We start from the raw sequence: 15,720 nt of genomic DNA, 5'->3' as shown, positions 1-15,720 counted from the left end.
CTTCATTCAGATGAGTAGTTACTTGCACCTGAATAACGTCACAGGGTTTAGAAAGCACTGTTCAAAGTCAGTTACTATTTGCTTTAAGTAGAGGTATCCAGAAGTGTCCCATTAAAAAGGAGGTATTAAAAACTTCTAGAATCGCTGTAACTGTCTTTAGATCCTTTTCCCCTTGATAATTCCCACTGAGAAATTAAACATATCACTGAATTCTATAAATAAAGGCTATCTAGGTTAATCTCTGCTATCCTCTTCACTATAATATATACTCCAGCTGGAGAAGCAACCAAAACAAAAGCTGTCTATTGTGGCCCAGTCTAGTGGGACAGAAGAGTAGTTAAGGGAAAAAGTAAAATGAGAGAAGAAAAAAAAGAAAAAAGAGGGGAAATGGCATTAAAGATGCCTTTTTCATTCCTGCAGTACTCAAAACTTCCCTTTTCCTGTGAGGAAATTCAGCCAACACATCCAGAAGCTACTAGACATGACCCCCACGGCCATCAGATTTCAAAGAGTCAGTTTCTTAAAGGGTGACTATCTTTCCCTTTTTTTGTGCATATTTTCATGAGTCCCACAGGTTCTGCAGATAGTAGGATAGCAGAGTACATCAGAATGTTTTCTCCTTGCTATAGTATCTAAACTTGAGATTTGCTGCCAACAAGGAGTTGCTACCTGTAAATGTGTCAATCATGAACAACGTGACTGCGATACAAATCACAACTACTTGAAATTTCTGAAATCTTTCTATAGGGATAGCCCTGGCTTTGGCTGACTGAACTTTGTTATAGTTTGTTGGGTGTAATTTGTTAATACTAAGTGCTCTCTACAAAAGTCAGCTGCACACTTCAGCTGTCTGCACTGATGTAATAAGAAACTTGGGTTCTGACTCTGGGATCTAACTCTGCTTTAGACATTACAAAACTGTTCTCAACACTAAAACCAAGAGTTTTGATCTCCCTTTCAGAGGCAACCAAACCAAGAAAAGGCTGCACATTTTAGTGCACTAATCTCAAACCTTCTTCAGCATAAATCATTAATGGATTTGGTAGTTTGCTGGTGAATTTGTAACAAGAAATAAGCAGAGGTTAGAAAGTGTAAAGATATTAGAGAGTGCTTATGAAGGATCATATATTGGTTGTACATATTGTATAAAAGCCTGAATACATACATCTGGAACACAAATTATAAGCAAGGAAAACTACCCATTGTGAAGACACATAATGAACAAAGTGACAGATGCTTGAACAAGGATTCCATTCCAAAAGAATGTAGAAGCCATGATGTGGAAATCTCTCCTAAATCTCTATAGAATAGTTTTTACCCAGAGACTGCTTTATGGGAGCAATACCAATGTGTGCCCTCTTCCTTGGAGACAAAGTCTTTTCCCTGAAGTACTGTGTGACGCAAGAAGGCAGGATTTGTAAGGTATCCTTCAGGAGCATGATTGTTAGTATCTGCTCTCCTGATTAAAATCTATCTTTATTAACTTACTGAGTAACAGATCACAGAAGGCTTCTTGGGAGACGTGTTTTCAGTATTTTTCCTTTCCTTATCCTATTTAACTTTTTTAACTGAAGCCTAAACGAGAAAGCATCTGCTGAGCATATGGAATTTACAAGTATTACCATTAATTTATACTGCTAACATTAAGATTTTTCCACCAGGCACACACACATCCTAACTGGCATACAAACACTCTTGGTCTGAAGGACTCAGCAAGGAGAGATGAATAACTGTGGACCAGCTCTGTAGTGCAGCATGAGCATTTGTGCCCAGAGGAAAACAGAGGTTCGGATCTGACACAGAGGATGTAAAACACAATTTAGATGTTTAGAAAGTCGCCCTGTGTCAGCAAACTGTAAATTAGAAATACAAAATCTGGATCCAGAACACAGACTGCCATTTTCTTTTGATACTACAAGTAAATTCTTGCTCTGCAATCTAAAGAATCTCAGTTTTTCCCCAAAGCAGCCAGAGAAAAGATTTGAAAGCATCAGCCAAAATTGGCTACAATGCCATTGCCAAAAGGACCTGCACCTCTTGGATCCATGGGGATTTATGGAAGGAGAGTGAATAGAATTGCTAGTCATTGCCAGAATTGCTTTAGTCTTTAAAACAGTTCCCAAGCAAAAAGTGTAAAGTTCCTTTGGATCACCTTTCCTAAATTAACAAGTTTGGATGCTTTCTTGACTTTCTATCAAGACAAAGACTCTCCTGAGGCAACCATGACATGGATTTTCAAATGGTAAGTCTAATTTCCAAATGGAAGTTACTGTAAATGAAATCATTATTTTTGTGAGCTGAACCTAAACTTGAAATACTCCAAGGCAAAATCATTCCACACAAATTCTCCAACAAGTCTAACAAACCTCATCTTGAGACAACTAGAATCTTCTCCAGAGAAGATTTGTCCATTCTTATCTCTCATATGGAAGTGCATATTTAAAATAGAAATGTGGCTCACATTTAGTTTCTCTGAGCACAACAGTTGACTAGTTTTTTATTTGAGTCAAATCTCACCTCTCCTTCAAGCTCTAAAGGTGTCTATATATGGAACCTTTCATCACATTTCCAGAGCTGCATTTTTACCCTCAACTCTCAATATATAAGAATATTTATTCCCAGAAGGGTAAAAGTCCCTCAAGTACTGCTATGTCAGGATTTACTCTTTACTTTGATTTGCTGAAGTTTATTTTCATGTTTGATTACTAACCCCACAAATGCTAACTAACTCCAGTAGAGCAGGTGTAGGCAGCTCCCCTAAAGTGTCAGACACACATAAAAAAATTTCAGTTACAATAAATTTCAAAGGAACATGGACAGGCTTATTCATTCCACAGATAAATTTTGTTCTTACTTATTTGTAAGGGATCTTCTAAGGACTTCTATCTTTCCCTATTCCCTGAGAAAGAGCTGTGAGAGTCAAAAGTACAATTGGTATACTAACCTTCAAGATTAATGATTATATAAGTGTTTTGAAAGTTCTCATGCACTAAAATTTGGGAGTCACCGAAAAATGCAAAATATGCACATCTGGAAAAGCAATGTTTTAAAAGAGGTCCTTCATAACAAGAGTAATAATTGAGTATTTTTTTAAATACCACTATTTTCACTAATTGTTTTATAAATAGGGAAAAGATCTAATAAAATATTTTCAATATTTATATTGTTTCTATATTGATCATTAGAGAAACACTGTTTCCAGACTTGGAATATCCCAGCACAGGCATGGGCAGTTAAAAAATAATAAATCTCATAAAACTAATTTATTAATGACAATGAAAACAAGTAATTTTAAAGCTCTTTATGCAAGGTAAAACTTCCTTCTTCAGCCTAAAAAAATAAATCTGTATTAGCTGAAATGATTAGGGGTTTGGGAGGAAAGAATTCTGCAGAGATCATCTTTCCAGCACTGTAAAGATGATGTCACTACAGAATTTCTTGGTTTACATAGAAGCAAAAAAATATTGCTTATCAGACAATTCTAATTGTGTGCCTACACTTTTTTTTTATTTTTATTTTTTTTAATATATAACAAGGTCACCTTAGCTTACACATCAGTTAAGAAGAAAAAGCAAAAAAAGGTATTGGCACCTGAGTTCATTCAAGGAAGAACATTTCATTATCCTCACAGTTTGGGGATCCCTGATGGGAAAGAGCCCCAGAGACAGCAACAGGCTCCTAATCAGACCATAAGGGAGCAATGAAGCAGAATTTCCATATGACCAAAGACACTTGCAGAACATGGGACCTTTAACAAATAGCCTAAGAAAATTAAAGTTTTAATAAATCAGAGTCCACCCTATAAATCTTCTGGACCTATCTGTTTTTCCTTCTTCCCATTCCTGCATTGCCATTATGCAAAGATCCAATCTTAGTCCTGAATAAAGTTCCTGTGAAAACAATACTTTTTCAAGTTTGTAGGGGCTTCTCTGCAGCTGATGGGTGTCTAACAGCAGGAAACACTGGGTACATTAACCCAAGGTGGAATACAAATCTGCTAACCAAGGAGAAAAGAAGAGGATGAGCAGAAATGAAAGACCCTTGGTTTCTGCTGCTGCTGACTGAAGATGTAATGAAACTGTTCTTCATTCCATCTTAGATACCGAAGCTCTGGCCACTGACTGTAGCTCTCTACCTCTCCATCTGTCTCTGTCTCCCCTCATCTCCATTCCTCTCCTTTCTCCTCTTTCCAATCACTTTACAAGTATGTCTCATCACTAAACCTGGTGTCTACATAAGATCGCACCGCTCTGCCAGTCCTGGGGGTGTTTGCAATGGTCTGTTCATTGCTTGCCTCTCTCTCTCATGCACCATTTTCACCAGCCACAAGCAATAGATTTCTACTTCTCTGCTCATGAGTTTCTCAGTACAGGATTAATCCAACATTTAGAAAGGGCTCAGAGCAAAATCAGTACAATCTTGTAACAGTTACTGAAGACCTGAACACCAAAACTCAAACCAGTTTATTTATTTGGATTAATCTAATATACTAGTGAATCAGTAGAAGTGAAGTGACACACTTTTTAGCAGCAGGAAATTTGTCTTATTTTACAGTACATGGCAGTACAATAAGAGTACTCTTGTTAGTTGGTTCCCCACAAAAGAATTGGTTTTTCAGACAGCTACAGCCACTCATTTACTCCAAAAATGTACCAAACAACTGCAAAGAAACTCACTGAGCTCTGCAGGCATATGGATTATATACCTATTTGTTTCATATTTATTCAGAATTTGTAAAGGCAACTATTTAAGCCTTCAAATGTCATGGAACATAATTTGCAAACAAAAATAATAAAACTTGGTCTACTGATATAAAAGAGTTGCTGGCTAAACTCCACCGTCTAAGGGGAAATGTCCCCTATTTTCCACATTAACCATCCTAGCATACCATAAACAAAAATTTCTGTCTTAGATTCCTGGAGGGGAAACAACAGCTTTCTGACTGTGGCAAACAAAACTACTGGAGATGATTGGAAGACACTTATGTTTTGGGACCAGACATCACCAACCAGACCCATGCCAACCACTCTTCCCATTCCAATCCATTAGGGTGACTCTAAGGAGTCACACCCTATAGATGCTAGCACAAAAGCAGCAGAGAGACAAGATCATGGAGAATATCCAGGATGCAAGAATGAGAAATTAGAGAACATTTCTCAGCCTTCCTGAAATGGTTACAGAAAATATGCATTTCAGGCAATTTGCAAAGGTATAAGACTGGGAAGTCAGTAACAACAGCACAAACTGTCAATAACCGTGTTCCTTGCAATTTTTTCTGGGTCAGAGTGAATTGCTGCCAAACACCATGCACAGAGAATTCCTGAGGACACTGCTGATGGATAACATGTTAATATCAGCATGAAATTATCTAGACTCCATCTTAACATCACTTTACAGTTAACCAATGATAAAAGCACATTATAAGGTCATGGAATTCATACAAAATTCAGTTAGCTTAAGGCTAACTCCAATATCTCGACAGTAAAGGGTTATTTGAAATCTATGTATATCCATTTTATTCAGACATAAATCCATACAGAGTGCACTTAACAAAAACAGATATACTGACACTTTGAATTATCCTCCCAACAGAAGAACTGCCCTGGTGATATCAAGAAAGATTTTCTGAGAATGTACTCAGGAGGCCACGTCTGCAGACAGCTCAGTTTATGAAACCAGAATTAGAAGCAAATTAGTAACATCCAAACGGCATCTCAGAATCAGGCAGTCTTAAATCTGAACAGCCCTAATTATAACAAAGGGATAATGGTTGACTCTTCAAAATCTGTAATAACATAGCAATGAAAACTTCTGGAAAACCTTGCTACCCTGCAGCAAGACTGAATTGCTTTCTTCATTCCTACTTGAAAGTAGCAATTGGCTTTTTGTTTCTTCTTCTTCTTTTCTTAGAGCAAAGGTGATGGAAAAGGAAATAATCCATAGATACTTACTGCTTAACACCTATTTGACTGGCAATAATTACTGTGCATAAAGGAGTTTAAATATATCTTAATACTAGTATAATAGGAAGCATTATAACAAGACAAGCAGAAACTCATTCTCTAGCCCAAGCAAACAATGTGGGACTCCTCATTGCTACATGTGGAAATTTGCTCTGGTCTTGCTTGGAGGGTGTTAGGACTAGGAGCTAAAAGATGTTTTAGAATAAATTAGGACAATTATAAATCTGACAAGAAGATTAATATTCTAACTATGTTCATAATAATTAACTCACCAAAACAGTTCCAGAGTCATTATCCATCTAGGGTGGAATGGGAAAGTACACAGTACCCCTGTAGATTTATAAGCCAATTAAGGGTGACCCTCCTCTAGACTTCATTAGAAAAGCCTCTGGTTCAGCAAAAGCTTACACGTGCAAGCAAGAAGTTTCCCAATGAAAGGGAATGCAAGGGATCTTTGCCACCTCTATTAAACACTTTTCCTGGTCTCCTGGAATTTACATATTCCTAATGCATCCTCAGCCTCCTGCCAACTCTCCAGCCCTTGCACAGCATCCTCGCACCTGCGAGAAGCGTGACACCACTGGGGCACTGCTCCGGGAGGGGAGCTCTGCTTTATTCCCTGCATGACCAGGGTGTCATGGGCCAACACTAGAGGAGCACTTCAGATCTTCTGATGCCGCTCTGAGGTTAGGGCTCACAGCCCCTCTTTCACACAGAGCCATCTTCTGCCTTCCATTGCAGTGGACAGCAGATTTATCAGAACGTTCACCAACAAAGTCAGCTGATACCAGCTGACCATTACTAACCAGCACACTCCTGCTCAATGTGCACTAGATGCGCATGGGACTGCACAGAGTGTGAACTATCCCCTTGCCATCTATGCCATTTTCCCTCTTCATTGCCTTTCTGCACTGATTCATTGTTCTAATACAAAAGCCTTCTCTGCTACTGTCAGAGAAGTCTCCCTTTATCTCCAATTCCACAAGTACTCCTTCTCCTTTCAAAACTTTGTATTAAGAACATCTCTTTTCTCCTTTTGTTGCAAACATCTATGCTTGTTTTATCCCTTCCTTTGTGCCTTCCTGCATAATTGTGTTTTTCAGCTTTGTAAAGTATTTTTCAATATAGATAGCATAAAAATTGCAATCTAAAATGAAATAGCATTGTATCAAAACCCAGACTTTTTTCCCCAGTAAAATACACAATTTGGACTGACTCAAGCTGTGATGTGTGCAGGTAAAGAAAATTCTGAATTATTCAACACTTAAAAACACTGAAAAATCATTTACTTGTTACAAGCAATAAGATTTATGTTTTATGTCTCCCAATCAATAGCTAGTGTGTCCACACATAGCTGATTTATCCATATTGAAAATATAATTATAAGTCTAGTTTGCTCTGAACCACAGAGTCCTTTTGTAACAAGATTATTTAAATACAAATGGGGTTGGAAAATTGGTTTTAAATGGCTAATCCGTCTTGTCTTCAACTCCAGCTGCAGAATTTACTAACATCATAAACACAAGCTGAGTGAAAACTTAAAAGGTTTTCTGATTCTCCCCGTGATCTGTCTATGCAGTCCTCATTAACAGGGAAGTTGATGGGAGCAGTATGCAAGCTGGGAGAGGAGGATAATAAGCCTTGTAATCTCTATAAAGAGAAAGGGATTTTTACTGGTGATATGTCATATATGCTGGTGTGCAAACATCTGTCTTATTGGCAGCCCAACAAAGAATTTACGTGCCCAGGTCTCCGATGCTCTGCAGAACATCTCTGCCATATAGGTGAACCAAACTTATAGCCACAACAACTCCTCAGAGTATCAGAGCACTTGCAATAGGGACCATCAGACATTCTTGGGACCATTAAGAAAAGTTTCATCTGGACAGACTTAATTGGGATTATTAGGGCCCTGCTGTCTTCCTGCTGTTCCCACCAAATGTGTCAATGGCTTGGTGATAAGCACTGGGGAAAGGCTGGGCCAAGCATGCTCCTCCAAGAGAGCACTGCAGTATCACCATGGCTTTCTCTCTGAGTCATGCACATAGGCTGGGAGAAAATGCAGATCAAATCTGACTTGGGTTGAGTAGAAATAAAGGACTGGTAACTTGCCACCTCACCCTGAGAGAGGAAAGTACTGGCTTAAATCATTCTTTGACAGACCATCCCATCCACCCTGAAAAAAAAACCAAAAACAATGAACCAAAAAAAAAAAGGGAAAACGCTGTGTTTAACTGTTAATTTTCTTCATACCAGTGTAATTGGTCTGGTTTGGGTTTGTGCTGGAAACATGGAAACAGTCTTGATAATTGAGGGATGTTTTGATTCCTGCTGAGCAAAAAACATTACTGAACCAAAGCCAGCACAGATAGAGATTCCCAAGTCTGGAACTACCACACTTGTGACAGATTGGTACAGTGTACACTGCTACAGATTGTGACAGTGGAGACTACCCTGGGGGGCTGCTTTCCCAGCCCTGTGAAATGGTCCACTACCTTAAGTCAAGGGCAAGGGCTCTTTCCTAGGGGTGTGCAATGTAGAACGTCCCTTACAGCTATTCAAAAGTCAGATGTTCAGGACAAACACCATGTTGTGCTTGTCCTCATTTCATTCAAGGGTCTGAAAAAAACTTTAACATTCATCTGGACAGCACACTTCTATGTTTCTTCTTAGCTGGAAAAAACCCTAAGGAAAGGATAACTGCCAATAAAAGAGGAGCACTGCATAATTAGAAATTATAATTCTATACATGCTTCTGAAAGCCTCTTTGGCTTTCCTCTTTGTGCTCTGAATGGCTCTCTAGATCTAATTTAATTCAGTAAAGAAAATCCAAAAGTGCCAGGGAAAAAAATCAACTTTTTCTTTAGTTAGAATAAAAATTGTACAGAAGGAATTCTTGATCTTCATTAATTCCATGGGTAGGCATAGAAGCTCCTAAGTGTTAATGAGACTTGCCAGTTTAGGTGGACTAAAGTGTCTAATGAAATGTCAAATGAGCCCACTTTGGATTTACATTATCATTTACTTCCACCAGGAAAGTTTGGTGAGGCATCCTAACAAACCTTTCAAGCCCTCTGGGAACATGGAGCAAACGGTTCTTCTGGACTGGAATTACATTACTGGCTCACTTGGTCAGCGTGACTCCTAGAAACTAAGATAATGGGAAAATTATCCAAATTCTTTGTTTCCTTTTCCACACCCAAAGTCTATTTCATTTTTCCTCAATTATATAGAAAATTATCCTCTGTAGTCTATGGTGGTTTCCATTAGATACATGTACAAAAATTATCTCTCCAGAAAGCAAGCATCCAGGTCTGCTGAGGCTTTGGAAGTTGTGTCAGTTTCTGCCCTGAATCAACTTCATGCCTGATCACTCTAGTAAAGCAAGAGAGCCCAAGTTGCTCATAATCCTAATTCATTGTTAAATGCTGCTAGGCTTGTTCTTACTCTCATGTGCCAGATAAGAAACTCATAAATTGAATCCTTACGGCATTAAGATTTGCTGTGGTAAATTCTATTTGTTGTCTTTTCAAGTCTCCCTTTAAGAAGAAAAATTTAGAAAAGAAAATAAAAGTTCAAATGTTTCCAGAAAGAAAAGGACTGAAAAGTTTGACATGTGAAAAAAAATTAAATTGTCCTAATACAAAATGTTAACAAGCCACATAATATTTTCAGGCAAAGAAGCACTTAACTGACACAGCAATGGTCAAGTCTGCATCAAAGTATTAGAAAAAGCCTTGCTCACTTTTAGTGTGTCTCCTAAATCATCCCACAACCCATGCTGCAACTCCAGCCTTCTCGAGCTGAGGAGCAATTTACCACCCATCTTCCTCAGCATGATCTCTCTTGTTCTGGCCAAACACGTATAAGGCATAGAATTAATTTTCATCTTTCCTGGAGAAAGCACGGAGGTGATTAGCCCCATTTACCCTGGTGTGCCTGAATCAGAGCCAACCAGGCACAAAAGCACACAGGTCATTTTAAGTGCCCTGATCATCCTCATAGTCTGAAAAGCAATGAACTCCTGAGGGCCTAAGCTTGTATTACACAGACAGTCGGTGACATAACCCATTTGGATCAAACACCCCGTGGAGTCGCTCAGGTCTGCTCTCTCACCACTGCAGCACTCCGTGGTTGTGAAACCAGAGCTGCTTCTCCAATCACCCAAATGAGCCTGACCCAGAGAGCTCTGGGGCCAAAGGCACTGCCAGTTCAGACCTACCCACACGGCGTCGTCCTGTCTGTACTGCTTCCAGTTGCGGCCGGTGTCGCTGAACATCAGCGCGTAGCTGGTCACCCAGTCCGAGCTCCCGTACCTGCCCTGGGTGGCCACCGCCACGATCTCCACTCTGTCTCCCAGATCAACCTGCAGCCACTGCTGCTCGTTGGACTCCAGCGGGGACCAGCCACCAGCTCCTGAAAGATTGGATGGGGAGAATTTAGATGACAATGACAGCACAAAAAAATTATGATTGCTAAAGAGCCTTTAAATTATTTCAGGTCATCACAGAGGACTCTATTTGAGCATGCAGCTGTTTTTTCATATTTTTGTATTAGGAAATACACTACATGAGGTGTGCTTCCATCAGGTTATCTCCATTAACCTAAAGCTCATGAGGAATTTTTAATTTCTAAGACATTTCAAGGAAATTTATTCTTTTTCAGCTGTACAAACATCAATGAGGTTGGCACATGCTCAATCACAAAAAAAAAAAAAAAAAGAAAATTCATATCTATTCCCTCCTTGCAGTTCAGGGAATGTGGACTTGTAACTTGCAGTTTGCGTTGATATTTTCCTTTTTGCTATGTTCTGAAAGAAATGCAAAATGTTAGTTATTTTTATTTGAGCCCTATTAAGTATTTGAAAGAATTGTTTAATTACAGCTTATAAATGCATTTCAGATAATTTGTTGTAAAGCTAGAAACAATTTGATTGAACAACTAAAAGAACTGCCTTCATACTGGAAAGCAGGCTGTCTCTGACATGAGCTTGTAATTCATGTTTGTCCTTAAAAAGTAAAGATTTGCACTATCCCTTGAATTACTTCAGAGGATAAACAGGCCTGTGGTAACACCAAGCCAATGAAACAGAACTACAACCACTGCTTGCATTTTACCACTTTGCTCACTACAATAAATGGAAGAAAATGGAAGATTATAATTAAAAAACAAGTCATTCCACACTGGAATATATTATTTTATGGTCTCCTGCTTTCTTTTACACCCTAAAATTACAGGCTATGTTTATTTTCCTTTAACTTTTTTCTCCTTGCACACATTTATTCCCTGCATACACCTGGTTGTCAATTCAGCCTCACCAATAAGCAACTATTGCAGCTCTGAAGAACACAAGCCATCAACCAAGTAGCCAAGACAGCAAATTTTGAGGCTGCCACTGCTTCTGCAACTCAACACCTTTTTGTTTTGTCATTATTAAGGAAGTTTGGAAAAGCAGTCCAGCATGTCTACAGTGAACACAATCACATTGGGAATAAAATTGAACATATCTGTCTCAAAGTTGCTCCATGAAAAGTTCATTGAAGTGAATAGAGTTGAAAAATTAATAAAAGTGGTTTCTATCAATTAACTCAATTTCAGTAACTCTGCACTTTTACAAACGTCTTTTTTTTTTCCTGGATGGTATTGTACTTTCCAACTCACAACTGAAATCCCTCTGTCCAAGAGTAGGTGTTAGAATTGTCATTATTTACAATTTATTATTATAGGATTTATCTGAACTCCTGAAATGGAACCATATCTATTCCATACCTGTATTGTTCCTGCTCCCCTGGATGACTCAGCCTCCATTCTTCTACAAGAACTCTCCAGGGAAAAGAGTTTGCAACCAAACCAACATATACTGCTTCTTAGTGCCATGATTTACCCTCTTCAATCACAACAGAAGTCTTCATCATCACTGATTATTTTACCTGCCTTAAATAGAATACTCTGTCCTATGAGCATGCCATGAAACACCTAATGAGAATACTAGGAATTTCATCACTGATTTCTTCTTCAGCTACTTTATAGCTCTTTCAACTCCATACCTATATATAGCTTATATAAGACTATAATGCCTCCTGTTAAAAGTCCTAACAAGGTTACCTCTCACACCACATTTTTTTATTTTGATATTTGAAGTGCCACATAGAAAGTATGTTGTCTACCTTTAAGGTACAAACTACAGAGCTGTATTCAAAAACAGCAAACTACAGATTTCTCCTACACACAATTGTGACTACTGCACACAGGAATCAAGGGCAAACTTCCTTGGGATTGTAATATCCAGTACTATCCAGTATCTAAAATAGACTCTGAACACAGTAGTTGCTGCCCTTTTTTTTTTTTTTCAGTTTTATTCCAGGAACTGATATAATATAAAAATCTGCTTCAGAAGTTCTGGCAAAGTTGTTCCATTCACGACTCAAAAGAGCCTATTCTAGATGTTTTCAGCACATATTAAAAGAAAGTTGGCATTTTCATCTTTCCTTCATTCAACATAGAGAATGACAACTAGATGAAGGAAAATAACTTATAACAAAAATATTTGGTGAGTTTTCCATTAAAAAAAACACAAAAACTTTGCTTTCTATGTTCTAGTTTATACATAAGTTCTTAAGCCAAGCCTGTTAGCACAGATGCTTCCCAGAAGTATGTCAAACATCATAACTAAATATCTGCTTTATGCTTTCTCCCTTCTGCTGCTGGAAGAGGCAGGAATGTGATACACTTTCAACAAAAGTGTTTGGCTTCACTGTGCACTGCTATTTTCCAGCTTGAGCACAACACCACAGGCTTGTAATTTTGAAGTCAGACAAATGATACATACTGAACAGAAATTTGGGAGATCTGTGCTGAGCTTGAGCCCTGAAATCATAGATTGCATGGTACCTCTGAACTGCGTCTCTCTTTACAGGACAAGCACATTTGTCTGCTGGGAATGTCACTCTTTAGATGCAAGCACTGCAGACACAGCACTGGCACCTGCTCGTAGCATCACATCTCCAAAGCTGGTCTTCCAACAAAGATAACAGTTACAGGCCATGACTTCACAGAACAGCAGCTGCTTCATATATTTTTTCCTGTGGAGAAGCAAGCCCACTGTGTTTCCCCTCTCCCAAACCTTCCACCATTACCATGTTCTTACTGATAGCTAGAAGGGCAGCTAAAATCCCTGCAACAGCAAAGCTGCATTGGCTGCATGACTGAGGGCAGAACTGAAGCTTTTCCCACTGGGCCTCTCTCACTTCTGCTAGTAAAGCAAAGATATAGCTTCTGCTTGCTTCTGTGGTTATCCCAAATCCTCACCAAATACCAAATACTGCTGTGAGTGCCAAAAATCAATAAATGTTCTTTTCCCTCCACATTTACTCCGTCATACAGAGCAGGTGGCACAAGGGATACTGGCACTTTTTCCAGCACAGCCTGCACACTTCTTTTATGCACATCATTCCTGACATGTGTCAACAACCCATCCTGTACTTTTTTTAGTAAGTAGAAAAAAAGCACAACCAAAGCAGAGCAACTATTTAGAGCCCTTTGCTCCTCTACACACCTTGATGCTTGCCTTGTGGACTGTTTGCCAGCACAAGCCCATGACAAAGGACAAGAAGGCTCTAATAGGCCACAAAACAGGCTACTGAAGACACAACTTAGAGGATATCAAGTCCTCTGAACAGACACAAGCATAACCCAACGTCTTTTTCCTGCAATTGGGCACAAACATATTGAAGAGGACCATATAACTTTTATTAACTGTGGCATAAACGCAAACCAGACAAAAATTTGGCTTTGACTATGCTCATCAGATCTGCACATGTGTTTTAGGTGTGTTAAGGTGTCACATTGTCTCTCACACTAAAACGAGAGAGACAGGATGCTCAGTATTTCCCCTTTGTTCCCCAGGTACCCACTGGCATCAACAGGATTCTGAATATTCTGCTACACCATCATTCCTCACAGCTCACACATTTCACATCTTCTGGGGATCATTTCAAAGGAGGCATTCAACATGGTATGGTATGGGGAAAATACCCCAGTGGAGAAACAATACCACAGGAATCTGATGTGTTGTTCATATTCTCCATGGCAACAAATCATAATGTTAGAAATATGTGGAGAGCAAAGATCTGATGGTTTCTCGGTTGGAGACCCATACGATTCCAAGAAATATGATCAAATACTTTTTTTTTTTTCTTTTTCAGACTGTTTGTACATTTTGTTGTTTAAAAAACTGCATTTAAGCCCAGTGTTACAACAGTCAATGCTTTTTGATGTTCCCCAGGGCTGCTCAGGATGCCCATACTTATTTGTAGTTGATTATTACAAAGCAAAGGGAATTTTTATTTCCACCCTACCTGCTTTACAAACAGCTCAAATGGCTTTATATACAGCACTAAAAACTCCTGGACTTCCCACTGGAACTAAGTGCTTCCCTGCTGCAGAATTTTACTTTAATGCCCAGATCAAACACTTCCTGGCCATAAAATAAATTCTTTTTGACATTATATACACTTTATATTCTCATACATAATTGCATATACTGACTACTTAGGCTGAAAGCTAATATGAACTGAAAAATCTTAGGTGATACAGTCATACTGTAGCAATTTTCTTATTATTTTTCATTATTTATTTACTGTATACAAAGAAGCTGATAAATCCCTCTCATGGGAAAATAATATATTTCATACCTCAGAATCATATTTATCAGAATTATACTAGCTCTTTAGCATTACCAGTACAGATTTATCAGCATTTTAATTAAGTGCTTTCAGCTGTTCACACAAAGCTTTACTCAAGGGTACTTTGTGTTTGTTTTTTTAAATGGCATATTCCACTACTGCAGGCCTTTTTTTTTTTAAACAACAGCCTTTTACTTATTGTTATCTATTACTGAATAAACTTGATGAATTAGAACTTTCTCTCAATAAAGGACTGGGTTCTGGCTTTATGAATTCATCTTCACTTGTTGCATTCATGTTTACATTAACAAATACATTCATCTGGCTTTCTACCCACAGGCTCTGTTCCGTGCAGCACTGTCTTATCAATTACAAGAAAAGCTAAGCCAACTCATCAAAACATTCAATACTATCAGAAAGCTACAGCCCAGTCCTTGTAAAGAAATATTTCCTGTAAAGATATCTACTATTTGCATTCAAGTGACAGTCAAAGAAAGTTTCTACAGCCACCATCTACCACTGCTTGATCCTCCAACCCAAGGTCAGGCATTGCTCTGGCAAGAGTAGACTTAGTTCTCTTCACAGTAGCTGGTACAGGGCTAATTGTGCTGGAAGCAGTGTTGATAATACAGAGACGTGTCTGTTATTGCTGAGAATTGCTTACACAATTACGCAGGCCAAGGCCTTTTCTGCTCCTCACACCACACCACTAGTGAGGAGGGTAGGGGAAAGCAAAATTTGGGAGTGGACACAGCTGGGACAGCTGACCCCAACTGACCACAGGGATATCCCATGCCATACAGCATCATGCATCATTTACAGCTGGGGGATGCAGAAGGAGAAAAAGGGGGATGTTCAGAGTGATGACTTCCCTAGTTCGGAGAGACGGCTTCACTTTTACTCTTGTGATTCTCTGCCCCATCCCACCACGGGGAGCGAGAAGCTGTGCAGGGCTGAGTTGCTGGGGTTGGTGCAGGACATGTGCCCAACGTGGACTTAAGAGGGTTCGAGATAATTACAGATTTGAATGGAATGTACTAGATTGAATTTCCAGCTGTTACTGCTGGTTAGCT

At 38.9% G+C, this 15,720-nt stretch overlaps 1 protein-coding gene across 2 annotated transcripts in view; it reads right to left on the bottom strand.

Annotated features, from left to right (window-relative positions):
• Positions 1-15,720, bottom strand: part of CNTNAP5 (contactin associated protein family member 5) — a 268,110-nt gene that overhangs the window by 178,444 nt on the left and 73,946 nt on the right. For both annotated transcript variants that reach the window (XM_068195457.1, XM_068195458.1), the window contains exon 4: positions 10,186-10,379. In XM_068195457.1, the coding sequence (XP_068051558.1) occupies positions 10,186-10,379 (194 nt within the window). The remainder of the gene's footprint in view (positions 1-10,185; positions 10,380-15,720) is intronic.

Source organism: Anomalospiza imberbis, chromosome 7 (genome assembly GCF_031753505.1).
Source record: "Anomalospiza imberbis isolate Cuckoo-Finch-1a 21T00152 chromosome 7, ASM3175350v1, whole genome shotgun sequence".
Taxonomy (NCBI): Eukaryota; Metazoa; Chordata; class Aves; order Passeriformes; family Viduidae; genus Anomalospiza; species Anomalospiza imberbis.
This window is presented reverse-complemented; position numbering and strand designations above follow the sequence as displayed.